Source organism: Neofelis nebulosa, chromosome 13 (assembly GCF_028018385.1).
Source record: "Neofelis nebulosa isolate mNeoNeb1 chromosome 13, mNeoNeb1.pri, whole genome shotgun sequence".
NCBI lineage: Eukaryota > Metazoa > Chordata > Mammalia > Carnivora > Felidae > Neofelis > Neofelis nebulosa.
In genome coordinates, this window is record NC_080794.1 from 6,063,899 (window position 1) to 6,076,765 (window position 12,867).

At 46.9% G+C, this 12,867-nt stretch overlaps 1 protein-coding gene across 2 annotated transcripts in view; it reads right to left on the reverse strand.

The window, feature by feature from the left end:
- Window positions 1-214: 214 nt before the first annotated feature.
- TOMM20 (translocase of outer mitochondrial membrane 20) overlaps window positions 215-12,867 on the reverse strand; it is a 35,699-nt gene continuing 23,046 nt past the window's right edge. Inside the window, exons 4-5 of one of the 2 annotated variants that reach the window (XM_058696191.1) lie at window positions 1,702-1,872; window positions 215-325 (exon numbers count right to left, since the gene is read on the reverse strand). In XM_058696191.1, coding sequence (XP_058552174.1) covers window positions 285-325; window positions 1,702-1,872 — 212 coding nt within the window. In that variant the 3' untranslated portion in view covers window positions 215-284. Of the gene's footprint in view, window positions 326-623; window positions 1,873-12,867 lie in introns of those variants that run through there. The other variant, XM_058696193.1, reaches the window with a different exon arrangement.

The following is a 12,867-nucleotide window of genomic DNA, read 5'->3' on the forward strand; positions in this document are numbered from 1 at the left end:
TTTCCTCTCTTAGCTAACACAGCTAAAATCCCAGATAGGAAAGAGCCATTAGTATATCCGCTAATTGGAGTCATGTTTACATTCCTGTTGTCAACTGGCAACATTTGCTTGTTTCAAGGAAGTCTCCCTGGGTTTTGTGTAATTGTTACAACCTCTACAGAAGGCAAGTCCTGGGTGTAGCCCCTGACTGGGCAATTTCATAAATGATCCTTGCTCAAGCAAAGCACACATTTATTTTAGCTGCTACATTATTTTCTTCCATAAAACAGTCCATGGCACTGCCATCAGTCGAGTTGCGGTATTCTTTCCCGTTGAGAGTAGACAACTGTTCTCAGGGGGAAAAAAAACCCCTTTAATCTGTGTGTATGCATTATCATAGCATAATAAAAGACCTTTAGCATAATAAAAGTTAGCAAAATAAAAGACCTTTTGTTTAAAGCGAAATCAGTCCATTTGTGACAGACTCATAAAAACTACTGGAAGTATGAAAAACCATGTGTCATCATGAGACCCACTGTACTTTGCAACCCAATGTTTGAAACAAGGCTTCTGACTATGTAAGATGAATAGTGGCCTAGTGGGGTGTCTGTGTTGGGAGAAAGCCATCGCGGCCTGGAGAGACAAAGCAGCCGAAAATGTTCTTTATTGTGGTGATGTCCTTCTACCATGGCAGGCGACCTAAGGCATATTCTTACCAGGTCACATCCTAGTCCCCAACAGAAGGCTAAAATAACTAAGACCAAGTCTAAGCAACAGTCCTCACCTTGGAGAGGCGACTGCTGTCCACTCACATATGTTCTGGGAAGCCAAAAGGATGCTCAACATACGACTCCAAGTCAAAATACTAAAGTCCAGGGGAGCCTGGGTGGCTCAGTGGGTTAAGTGTCCGACTTCAGCTCAGGTCATGATCTCACGGTCTGTGAGTTTGAGCCCTACATTGGGGCTGACAGCTCAGAGCCTGGAGCCTGCTTCGGATTCTGTGTCTCCCTCTCTGCCCCACCCTTGCTCATACCTGATCTCGGTCTCTCTCAAAAATAAATAAACATTAAAAAAAGGTTTTTTTAATAAAATAAAATACTAAAGTCCAGACCATAAGAATAACACAAGAGAGAGACTGAACAGATCATACAGGAAAGGTTACAAATCATTTCCTTCCTACAGTCAAATTAGTCTCCTATACGGCTTTTCCAGAAGAAAAAAAAAAAAATAATAATAATAATAATAATAATGCTGGCCATTACTAAGGTGCAAATAGGACCAATCTAGAGAGGAAAATATCCCAAGCAGGAGTAAGACCAAAAGGTGCCCTCCTCCCCCTCACTTTGGGGGATCAACAGTTCCCTGCAGGTACTCTGTAAACTTGAAGTTTAGGGGTGGGGAGGAAGGGGTCACCCTGTCAACATTTTCTTTTCCCAAAGCAGCGGTGACATTTGTCAGGAAGGCTCCCTGCGGGGGCCAAGTGAGCGGCTCTCTGGCCAGCCCTCCGCTCAACACCTGCAGCTGCTGGCCGGTCTGGCTGGGCTCCCGCTTCGTCAACAGGCAAGCCCAGGAGAGCAGGGCAGGGGCCCGGCCAGCGCCACACCCGCCCGGCCTAAACAGATGTGCTTCCTCCGCTTGTCAACACAGGAAAAAGAATGGAGTGTGAAACCCTCAGGATCTGTGTGAGAAACTACGTGGTCTGGGAGGAAAACCTCGGAAAACCTTTTTGATGCAAAAACCATTGTGAAATGGGTTTCGGCGAGCAGGATTCCACTTTCCCCGCCGTGCAATGCGCTTTCTTGCAGTCAGGCAGGAACGCTGGCGTCACCATCTGATCCGGCTCGCTCCTTTTCCACAGAGTCAGGCTGGGGCGGGGAGGGCTTGCAGATGACTCTAAAAGAGAAACAGAACTAAATTCCAAGTGTCTCGACCCTTTGTTCTGACTAATTGATGATGTGATGGCAGTGGATTTTTTGCCTTTCCGAGTTCAGCTTCGCTGCCTCCCTCGAGGAGTACACAGTGAAATGTGATTGCGGCACTGATCCCAGCCCCCCGGATATTCTGAGAGTTTCGTATTTAACTGCAAAGAAAGGGCAGCAGGCCATATGGTGTCTCTAGGCAGAGAGGGGATAAGAGCTCTTGTTGGAGATGGACAGAGAAAACAGAGGAAGTGGACAGCTTAAAATGAGCTTTGGAATCGTTTTGTCTGTTGTTGATCCTTCCTTACTGTTTAATCCTGATGAGCTAGCAGTCTGTAAACAAGACTTTCCCTTTTGCCTTGGCCACCAGGAAGCTCAGAGCTACATTCTGGGTCCAATTATAGTAGCTTTCCTTGGCCTAAGCTTTCTCTGCATGGTGTTATTGCAAATAATTTCTGGATGTAGGTAGGAAGACGGCATTTGTGATATTCTGGCTATCCGCTATCTATTCCCCTCCTTTTGTTAACTGGATACCAAATTCCCTCCAGGAAACTATGTTTCCCTAGCCCTAGCCCATGCACTTCGGGGAGAGGGTCCCACCTCCATCTCAGGGGAGAGGCACATAACCTAGACACAAGTCAGTCCCTTGCTCTATCCTCTATCTCCCTCTCCACACGGCATTGGGTTACAGGTGGGCAGATGAGCCGGTGAGATACCAAGGACATTTTGCCAGGAATCAGGGCACTGACATCGTTCCCACTGGACTTGAGGTTGGAAAGACGCTAGTCTAAAGCCCTTACTGCTGTACCACGACCACAAGGGAAGCATCTGCCTGAAAATGGAGCTAAAGCTCGAGGATCCGTCCCTGCAGGACCAAGGGAGACGGGAAAGAAGGTCCAGGCTCATCCCGGTACCTGATGCTCACCGGCCCTGTCTAGGAAACAGCAGAGCCCCGTTCCGCTACAGCATGATCTGGATTTGCTGTCACAGTGGAAAGCATCCCAACTGACACAGGAGGTAGAGGCAAAAAGCCCACGCTTCGTTTTCTCTTACTGTGAGAATACTGCGCGGTGGGGGCAGGAATTTTGAAAACCACAGGAAACCGTAAGAAAAAAAAAAAATCGCCCCAGATCCCACAACCTAGAGAAAAGAGCAAAATGGAGTTCCCAGAATTTACTCTGAAGCCAGGGGGAAGAAAACACCATTCGTGAACACCTTCAAACACGCTGTCACACTGAACCCGACAGCATCTCGAGCTATCCCATTTAAGCCACATGGAGGGAGAGTCATTATTTCATTTCTGTTTAGCTTTGGCACATAGCTCTGTCAGGCTTCTGAGTTCAACTTAAGCTTTTTTTTTCAGCCTTCAAGTTCAAAAGGCGTTAATCTGGCCCCGCACCAAAAGCCTTTTGGCCAGAAACAGCTGAGCTGTTTGAGAGCACCTGCAATGGGCTGCATTTCAGGCGGACCTGTCGTCTCTCAGGAGCCACGATGGGAGCACCGCGCCCGCCCTGCCGCCGCTGTGGTTCTCTGCACGGGCCTGCCAGGTAAGCCGGGCCCCCCACCGCCACCCCCAGGACCTCAGGGCCCTCGCTGGCCGTCTGGGGTCCTCTGGCTCGGCAGGCAGCCACGATCGGGCAGGTGGCTTTGAATCGACGCTGCTGCAGCTGGTATCCCACAAATGCTGCCAATCATGCTTTCTGTTACTTTTCCATTACTAGAATTTTTCAAACATACAGAAAGAATACAGTATAACAAACACACATGCATCGCTTCCATTTCACAATCGTTTACGTTTTGCCAGCTTTGCTTCATTTATTTCTTTTCTGGCTGAAGTGTGCAGTTTTGAGGGTTTTTTTGTTTTTTTTTTTATTTTTGAGGGAGTCACAGAGAGGGACAGAGGATCCGAAGCAAGCTCTGTGCTGACAGCAGAGAGGGCGCCGTGGGGCTCGAACTCACAAACCGTCAGACCGTGACCCGAGCCAAAGTCGGACGCTCAACCGACTGAGCCACCCAGGCGTCCCTGAAGTGTTTTAAGGTAAACTACAGACATATTACGCATGGATGTGTCTGACTGCTCCTTCGCAGTGCAATTTCCTCTTTTAACTTCCGATTCACATTAAATATCTAAGGAGGACAATGTAAAATGATTGCCACCATTTATAAAATACCTGCACTTCACGAATTGCTCCGTTCATTCATTCTTTCATTGGCCAGTATTTATTGAGCACCTATTAGGCCACAGTTTGAAGGCCCGGGGATACAGTGATACACAAAACCGGGGGTGGGCGGGACCCCAGCTCTCACGGATGGAGGGCTTCTTCTGTGGTGGAGATGGGCATTAAATAGATCAACAAAGTAGCGTGGAACCAGAGTGATGGGGGAGGTGTTGAGGACGGACTGGATTCAGGGCCATGCAGTGTATGCAGTCAACAGGGTTTTTGGACAGACCGGATGTGAGGTGTGGGAGAAAAAGAGGGGTCAAGGATGACGGACATTTTTGGCCTGAGTGTCTGGAAGCCCGAAGGAACCATTCGTTAGGATGGAGATGACCCCAGGGACAGCGTTGCAGGATTTTTTACCTCAGGCACCGGGACTCGTCGTCTTGCCCCTTCGAAGAGTAAAGTGGTGAACGCAAAATGAGCGGCGGCAGACAGAAGTTCCTGAGACCGTAAGATCGGAAAGGAAGAAGAGTAGGAGAGCTCTCTTGACAGAGAGGCGACATTCAAAAGTGAACGGCCTCGAGTAGAGGCAAGGGTCCTGGTTTCCCACGGTTCCCCTTTGCTCCTTTTCAGGGTCGACCTCTACTGGCTGGAAAACGCTAGGTGCTGGGTTGTCCTTTTCCTGATTGGCTCATTTTCGTCATACAAGGAGAGGTCTGTGGCCACGCTGGTCCTTGTGGATCATCCGTTTTCTGGTCTACTTATTTTTAGTCAGGTCTCTTGTCAAATTCCCGAGGGAAACCCGAGGGGGAGTAGGTGGGGTCTGTGACGTTGAGAGGGACCTCATGCCTGAGGGGGTCTGCTGTGGTCAGGCTCTCCCAGCGTTGTTCCAAACTCTGTGTTTTTCTCCACCCAGGGACCTCTGGTCCTAATCTTTCCCTCTCTGCCTCTTTTAGCCTATGTTTTCCTATCCTAACAGCAGATCTGGAGGGGAAGATCGCAAGTTCAGTTTGGAATGCCAAGTCTGAGAGGTCACGCAGGAAGCTGGCTCTCTGTGTCTGGAGTTTAGTGGTGACGCGGAGGCTGGAGACGCGACTCTCGAGTGGTCAGCATCTACAGATCCTATCTTCAGCCCCGGGACTGCGTTAAGAGCACTAAGGAGCGAGTAACTGGCAAAGACATCCAAGGACTGAGCCCTGGACACTGGGAAATAGCAGCCAGTGTGGGGAGAAAGACTCCAGCATGTAGTGTCCTGAAGCCAAGAGAACAAAAAGGTTTCCAGAAGGGCGCGATCCTGTCCAGTAGTGCTGATAGGCCGTCGCAGATAAAGACTGAGAACTGACCCCAGAATTCAGCATCGTGGAGGTCACCGGTTTCCTTGGCAAAAGCTGCCTGGGTGAAAGGGCCAGGACAAAAGTCTGATAGGTGGGTCACGGGAGAAGTGGAGACAGCGGCTATGAACAGCCCTTTAGAGACATTTTGCTATAATGTAAAAGTGAGCAGAAATGGGATGCCAGCTGCAGGGGACAAAGGGTCGAGAGGTTTTGTTAAGACGGGATAAATTACACCATGTCTCTGCTACTGGAAATATCTAGCAGCGAGGGGGAGATGGTGCGGAAGGCAGGATGCATGACTGCAGCAAGGTCGACCAGTGGTCCAAAGCCAATGCCCCACCACCCCCCCTCCCAGCTCTGAGAGGTGCGCCCACAGTGTTGGGGGGATGGGCGTGGATACATAGATGGTGGGTGCAGTCGGGGTTTTCATTCTCTTTGGAAATGAATCCGAGGAAGCTCCAAGAAGTGAAGTCCTTAGTAAGCTGCAAATCTGGAACCCAAGACCCAAGTCTCTGGTTCCAAAATCTGTCCCACCACGGCTTCCCCTCTATTTTTGCACAGAACTGGGAAGTTAAGGAGTTAAAGAAACCCTCTGCCACGTTTTTTACTCTTTGCCTTTTACACAAAACATAGGTTGCTTTGAGGCACTTTGAGGCTCACGTTGGAATGAGGCCTCTTTGACAAGTCAGGGATCCTTCCAACTAGTTTCCTGTATTTCGCATTCTCATTTGGCCTCCGCTCCCACGTAACATTCAAATTTATGGGGCTCTGAAACAAGAGACTTGGCAAAAGGTTATCCTGGTACAATTTCCCGGATGCACTTTTATTTCCCCCTAAAAACATCCACGTTCAAGTATGTTCGCTTTGCCCTTGACGATCTGTGTGCACTTTGTACAGAATCTCAGCTCCGGGCTGGGGGAGGCGGGGGTCTCAGTTCCGCTCCCGAGCGCCCGGCGCGGGGACAGGGCCGCCGGCGGGAGCGCCGCCACTAGATGGCGCCAGAGCCCTCCTTCGCTCTGACTCCTGCGGGCTGCGAGTTCTCCGGGGGACCGCGGTCGGGACAGGCGCCGCTCACCACCCGCCGGCCTGGTGGGGCCTGGCGGCCCCTTCCCCAACTTGGAACTGGAGAAGGGGTCAGCTCGACGCCCGCTGTCTTCTCCGTCCACCTCTGGACTTAAAGCAGACCCGGGTCGCCTGGCAGACGATCTCCGAGCAAACAGGGTCAGAACAGCGCTGGCTGTGCAAAATTTGGATGGAATGCTGGGAGGAGGGAGGAATGTGGTTTTGTAAACATATTACCTGATACATGATTTGCTGATACTTGCCTATCAGAAAGCCTGGGCCAGTGTCCAATAACTCGGCTGCCTCGAGCCCTATGCAATGGAGATTGAATTTCCATGTGGCCCAGCTGGCAGCTTTAAAGCATTTTCAGATGAGGCATATGTATCCACACAGCTCACCTGTTACTTTTGTCTCATGGGGTCACATCACAAAGGCACAAAATATGACCCGCTTGCAGGTGCTTGAAAGAGAAGTTTGTGGCTGACAAATCCATCCTTGAAAAACTCCTCTGTGCCTCCAGGACAGCAAGTCAGGTGTCCTATCTCCACAAATGAAGAATACGGTCTGTAATTAGACTAACCCAGAACCCTTTGAAAACTGGTTAGGGGAGATGTTTTTTCTTGACTTGACGAGAGCTTATTCCTCTAACTGTAGGGTATCTGTCAAGTGCTTTTCAGCATGGAATGAACCACTGAAAAGTTTTTAAATCACAAACTATTTTAATCGCTTTAAATCACAAATTATTTTAAACAGGTCAGGGTTTGTAAGAATTGGTTACGATGGGTGTCTTCCAAGCATACTCTGACTCTAGGGCTGGCTTAGCTGTTTCCTGAAAACATCTGTATCACGTACCTTTTTTTTGTTTTTTTAAGATCTCAGTGATAAGTAATCTCTGCCCCCAGTGTGGGGTTTGAACTCATAAACCTGAGATCAAGAGTCACATGCTCTACTGACTGACCCAGCCAGGCGCCCCTCCTTATCGCAGATCTTAAGTCCCTCTGAGAAGGAAGTTTGTGTATCTTTGTTTTGGGAAAGGACAGCTGTGGTAAAGGAAGAGTATAATTGAAGAGATGAACCTTTATGGTGCCAAGTATTTTGTGTTGCTCAGGACACAGGGACCTATGTCCTTTTTTTGTTTTCTCTTTTTTGAGATGGGGGGGGGGTCTCATAGTCTCATAGGTTTGACTAACAACCTTTTCTGTCAGGCTCCACAAAATTGTTTTAATTAACGTCCTTTTAATTAATTCAGTTAGCTTTTACTGAGGTGCCCGTCTCGTGCTAGAACCCATGCTAGGCACCAGAGGGGTCGCAGTGAACAGAAGTAGCAAAACAGCACAGCCGTACTAGAGCTTACCTCCTTCCAAAGGAAGTTTTTAAACACACATCCTGTTGAGATGAGGACATTTATATCAGTTTGCTGTCCTCAAAGCATTGTGATGTAGTGTGGCTCAGGTACAAACCAGAAGATGAGCCTGAATGCATTTTTGTTTTAATGTTTATTCATTTTTGAGAGAGACACAGAGCATGAGTGGGGGAGGGGCAGGCAGAGGGAGAGAGATTGAGAGAGAGAGAGACAGAATCTGAAGCAGGCTCCCGGTTCTGAGCTGTCAGCACAGAGCCTGACGTGGGGCTCAAACCCACGAACTGTGAGATTACGACCCAAGCCAAAGTGGGATGCTCAACCAAGTGAGCCACCCAAGCATCAAGTCTGGATGCATCTTAATCACTAACTCAATGATGCTAAACAAATCACTGGATCCTTCCATGCCTCCCCCGTCACTGTGTCCTTTGTTAATAATATCCTTACCTTCCTCAGCTTTGTGAATTCAATGATGTAACACCTGAGCTGTCAAAACATTACACAAATGCAGTTTGTTTTTACAAAATACACTGTTTTTTATGTTATAACAGTACCTAAAGGGAGCATAAGATAAAGGAACATGATTACAAATGATTCTTAAAACAGAGGACTTGAAAGATTAGGCTAAAATTCTAACAGAGGATATCATTAATTCTCAGCTCTTACTGCTCTGAAGCACAATCTGAGGAATCCAGAATATTCTAAATATCTGTTAAAGGATCAGAGGTGAGGAATGTGGTTAGCCCCGAAAAGGTCCCTGACCCCCTGGCAGCCAGCCTCCCTTGGAGAATAGCTTCAGGCACATCTTTTTTGCATGCAAGGACTGGCATGCCCCGACCTGTTGGATGAAAACCAACACTGGGAGCTGGAGCAGCACTGATCTGACCAAGCTCAAGGCCGCGGGGCGGGGCGGGGCGGGGGAGGTGACACAGAAAGTCAACTGGCCTGAGGTGTCTCAGTGTGGGACTCTGTCCAAACACAGAGACATTTCAGAACGTCTTTCAGGAGGTATGATGAACGTGAGACACAGAGCTAACAGGACACTAGACGAGTGTCCTGAAGGAAGATGTGCTGTCTAGGCGGCCAGAGGCGTACAACGCATTCCAGACGAGGAGTCTGTGGGAGTGAATGGCTTCCCCTGGTGTTGAGATGACTTTGTGTTTTCCAGTCTCCTTGCTTCCCCCAGCATCCTGATGATGCCATCACCTAGAGGCTTCACGAAAAATGATTTTCCCACTTTCTTAGAAAAGAGGTGGGATTAAAACTATTTTAATTAAGTAAGTACAGTCAGATCTGTAGGCCCTTTTGCAGAAGGGAAGTTACACATTACAAAAGGAAGAACATGGAAATTCTGCACATTTCCTGTTGAATGTCCCCCTTTATTCAGAAAGCAGGCTGGCCGGCCATTTTGTTTCTATTAGAGAATCAACAGAAATATACTCAACTCACAGGCCCAAATAAACGGACAATGGGTCGACAACTTCGCCACATGGAAATTACAAGTCAGAACACCTCCCTGTCCACTCACTTCCCCCCCCTCCATGGACGTTCGGTGTACCTGTGTCTACTCTCAAAATCAAGGACTTTGGGTCCCGGAGCATTTGGGAAGAAATCTTAAGTTAGGCAGACAGCTGAAAGCATTAAGAGAAATATCTAGAATGCTGCTTGGTATTGTCTTTGATAAAAAAAATAAAGGAGTAAAAACCTTTTTGTAGAGGCGGCTTCTAAGCAACAGGCTTGACCAAGGGTAAACCTGAGTAAGGTCAAAGAGCCCACAGGGCTCACCGACCACCACAAGCTTCGGGCAAGCAGGCTCACTAAGTGACCCACCTGGTAATAGCCATAGGCTCTAATTAGCCAAATGGCTACTCACAACCAGGCACAGTTACCAAAAAAGGGAAAATTCCATCCATTCCCATATCTCCCTCACTCCACCCTGTGACTGTGGCCCCTCACTGCCACCTTGCTGCAGACAGTCTCTTTGCTGTACTGCCCATCTTGTGGTGTATTGAATAAACTTCTACGTCCTTTGTTCTGCCTTGATGGGAGTGGGTAGAGAGAGAATCCCAAGCATCCCAAGCAGGCTCTGTCAGCACAGAGTCCAATGTGGGGCTCGAACTCATGAACTGTGAGATCGTGACCCGAGCTGAGATCAAGAGTCGGGACGCTTAACCAACTGAGCCACCCAGGTGCCACCAAAATAAACTTAGAAAAAAATAATAATAAACCCAATGACTTAATAAGTAGCTTTTAAAAGAGGTATTATCACTCTTCACAACGATATTCTGTTCGTCCTTCCATGTACCTTCATGTGTCATGTCAAAAAATCTTTTATATTCGTTTCATTGTGAAAAATTCCCAGCCAACTTCTGATCATATGGATTTCCATTCATTAAGTATTTACTAAGCATTTAACTATGCTTTATGCTGAGAAACCCAATCATCACTAAGACATACGTATTTAGGAGTGGTCTGGTGGGTGAACGGGACGTTACTAAAAAAATTACAGTAGATCTCGGTGAACGAGGTTGGAGAATTAGTCAAGTGTCTGATTATAAGGGCCTTGGATGCCACACGAGAGGGACGTTTCAGAGCAATTCCTGGGGCAGCAGAGTGGATCAGAGTCGATGAGGCTGCACAGTAACTATAATCAAATATCCTAGAGCAGCAGTGAGGCCAGAAAAGAGTGGAATGGATCAGACACACAGAAAGAATAGGAGGGGCGAGGTTTGGTCATTGGTGTAGTGTGGTGAATAGGTAACAGCCAAGTGGAGGACAGCTCAGAAGGAGCCTGTGCAAGGGAATTAATTCAATTCTGTACAAGTCACGTGAGGTGCCTGCACACAGCCATGTGATGCTGAGCAAGCAGGAACCCACACCCACCCGAGCTCAGTGAGGGGACATAGGTACCAATGAAGCCAGAGAGCATGAAATCACCCAGGAAGAACGGAGAGATGGGAGCAATCCTAAATGAAACAGAATCTGGGAGAGGAGCAAGTTCTGGCAAAGGTACCGTCCCCATCCAGAGCCCAGCCCCCAGCCCCAGCCGCCACACTGCGCTAGCCCGAGTTCATCCCAGCCCTCCAGGTCCATGTGCTCGTCAGCCTGCCTTTCCAACACTCTGGCCCTGTTACCGGGTCCAGACTGTGACCGCAGCTTAGGGGTCATGGCATTCCTTCCTGAAGCATTAACTGTATATTAGTGACTTGGGAGGGAGCAAAGAGATTTTTATGTTAGACAATGCAAAGTTACAGAGCAGAAAACAAAAACAAAAACAAAAACAAAACTCTCATTTTTAGAAGAGAGAAGACATAATTTCAATAACGTTTTGTGCTTTCAATTCCTCAGGCTTTGTACCCTCTCAAGAAAGAAGCAACCACTCTACGTGTGACATGAATTATATATAGTGGCCATTTTGTTTTGTTTGCGCACTATGTCTTTCATCTTTGGTGAAAAGTACCTACGTTTTTTTATTTTTAATGCTTATTTGTTTTTGAGAGAGATAGAGGATCTGAAGCAGGCTCTGCACTAACAGCACATAGCCCGATGCAAGGCTTGAACTCAGGAACCATGAGGTCATGACCTGCGCCCAAGTCGAACGCTTAACTAACTGAGCCACCCAGGTGGCCCAGTACCTACATTCTTTAAAAAAAAAAAGTCGCCCCAATTCCTTTTACCCTATCTCTCAAACAGGCAGTCAAGTAAAGTGCAAGTTACCCTTATTTTAAACCCTAAGTCTTATTACAGTCAACTAACCCTCAACAAAGGTGCCAAGAATATACAAGAAGGAAAAAAACAGTCTTCAAAAACTGGTGTTGGGATAACTGGATATCTGCATGTAAAAGGATGAAAGTGAACTCTTATCTTACAACATATATAAAAATCAACTCAAAATGGATTAAAGACTTAACTGTAAGATCTGAAACCATAAAACCCCTAGAAGAAAACATAAGGGAGAAAAAAGGTCCTTGACATTAGCCTCGGTGATGATTTTTTCAATTTGACACCAAAAGCCAGGTAACAAAAAGGAAAAACAAGTGGGACTACATTAAACTAAAAAGCTTTTGCAAGACAAAGGAAACCACCAACAAAATGAAAACGCAACCTACTCAATGGAAGATATGTGCACATAAAATATGTGACAAAGGGTCAATAGCCAAAATATATAAAGAATTTTTACGACCCAACACTTAAAAAACTAACAATCTGATTACAAATGGGCAGAGGACCCGAACAGACATCTTTCCAAAGAAGACATTTTTCCGAAGACCTTTTTCCAACAAATACATGCAAAGATGCTCAACATCACTCATCGTCAGGGAAATGAAAATCAAAACCGCAATGAAAAACCACAAATCAAAACCTCACACCTGTCAGAAGGGCTAGAATCAAGAAGACAAGAAATAACAGGTGTTGGCAAGGATGCTGGGAAAAGGGAACCTTCGTGCACTATTGGTGGGAATGCAAACTGGTGCAGCCACTAGGACAGTATGGAGATTCCTGAAAAAGTTAAAAACAGAAATACCATATAACCCAGTAATTCTACTGTTGAGTATTAAACCCACCCCCCACAAATACTAATTCAGAAAGATGTACGTACCTCCACGTTCATCACAGCATTATTTACAGTAGCTGAGATATGGAAGACCAAGTGTCCATGGACGGATGAATGGATACAGAAGTGGTGCATGTATACACAGTGGAATATTACTCAGTGATAAAAAGAATGAGATCTTTCTCATGGATGATCTCATGAACATGGATGGACCTAGAGAGTATAGTGCTGAGTGAAGTAAGTCAGAAAAAGATAAACACCATGATTTCACTTACATGTGTAATCTAAAAAACCAAACGAACAAACAAATGAAAACTAGAAGCAGAGTCATAAATACAGAGGACAAACTAGTGATTGCCAGAGGGGAGGGGGGTGAAGGGAGGAGCGAAATAGGTGAAAGGGACGAAGAGGTACAAACTTCCAGTTAGAATTAATCACCGAGATAAAAAGTACAGCAAAGGGATTACAGTCGCTAATACTGTGATAATGTTGTACA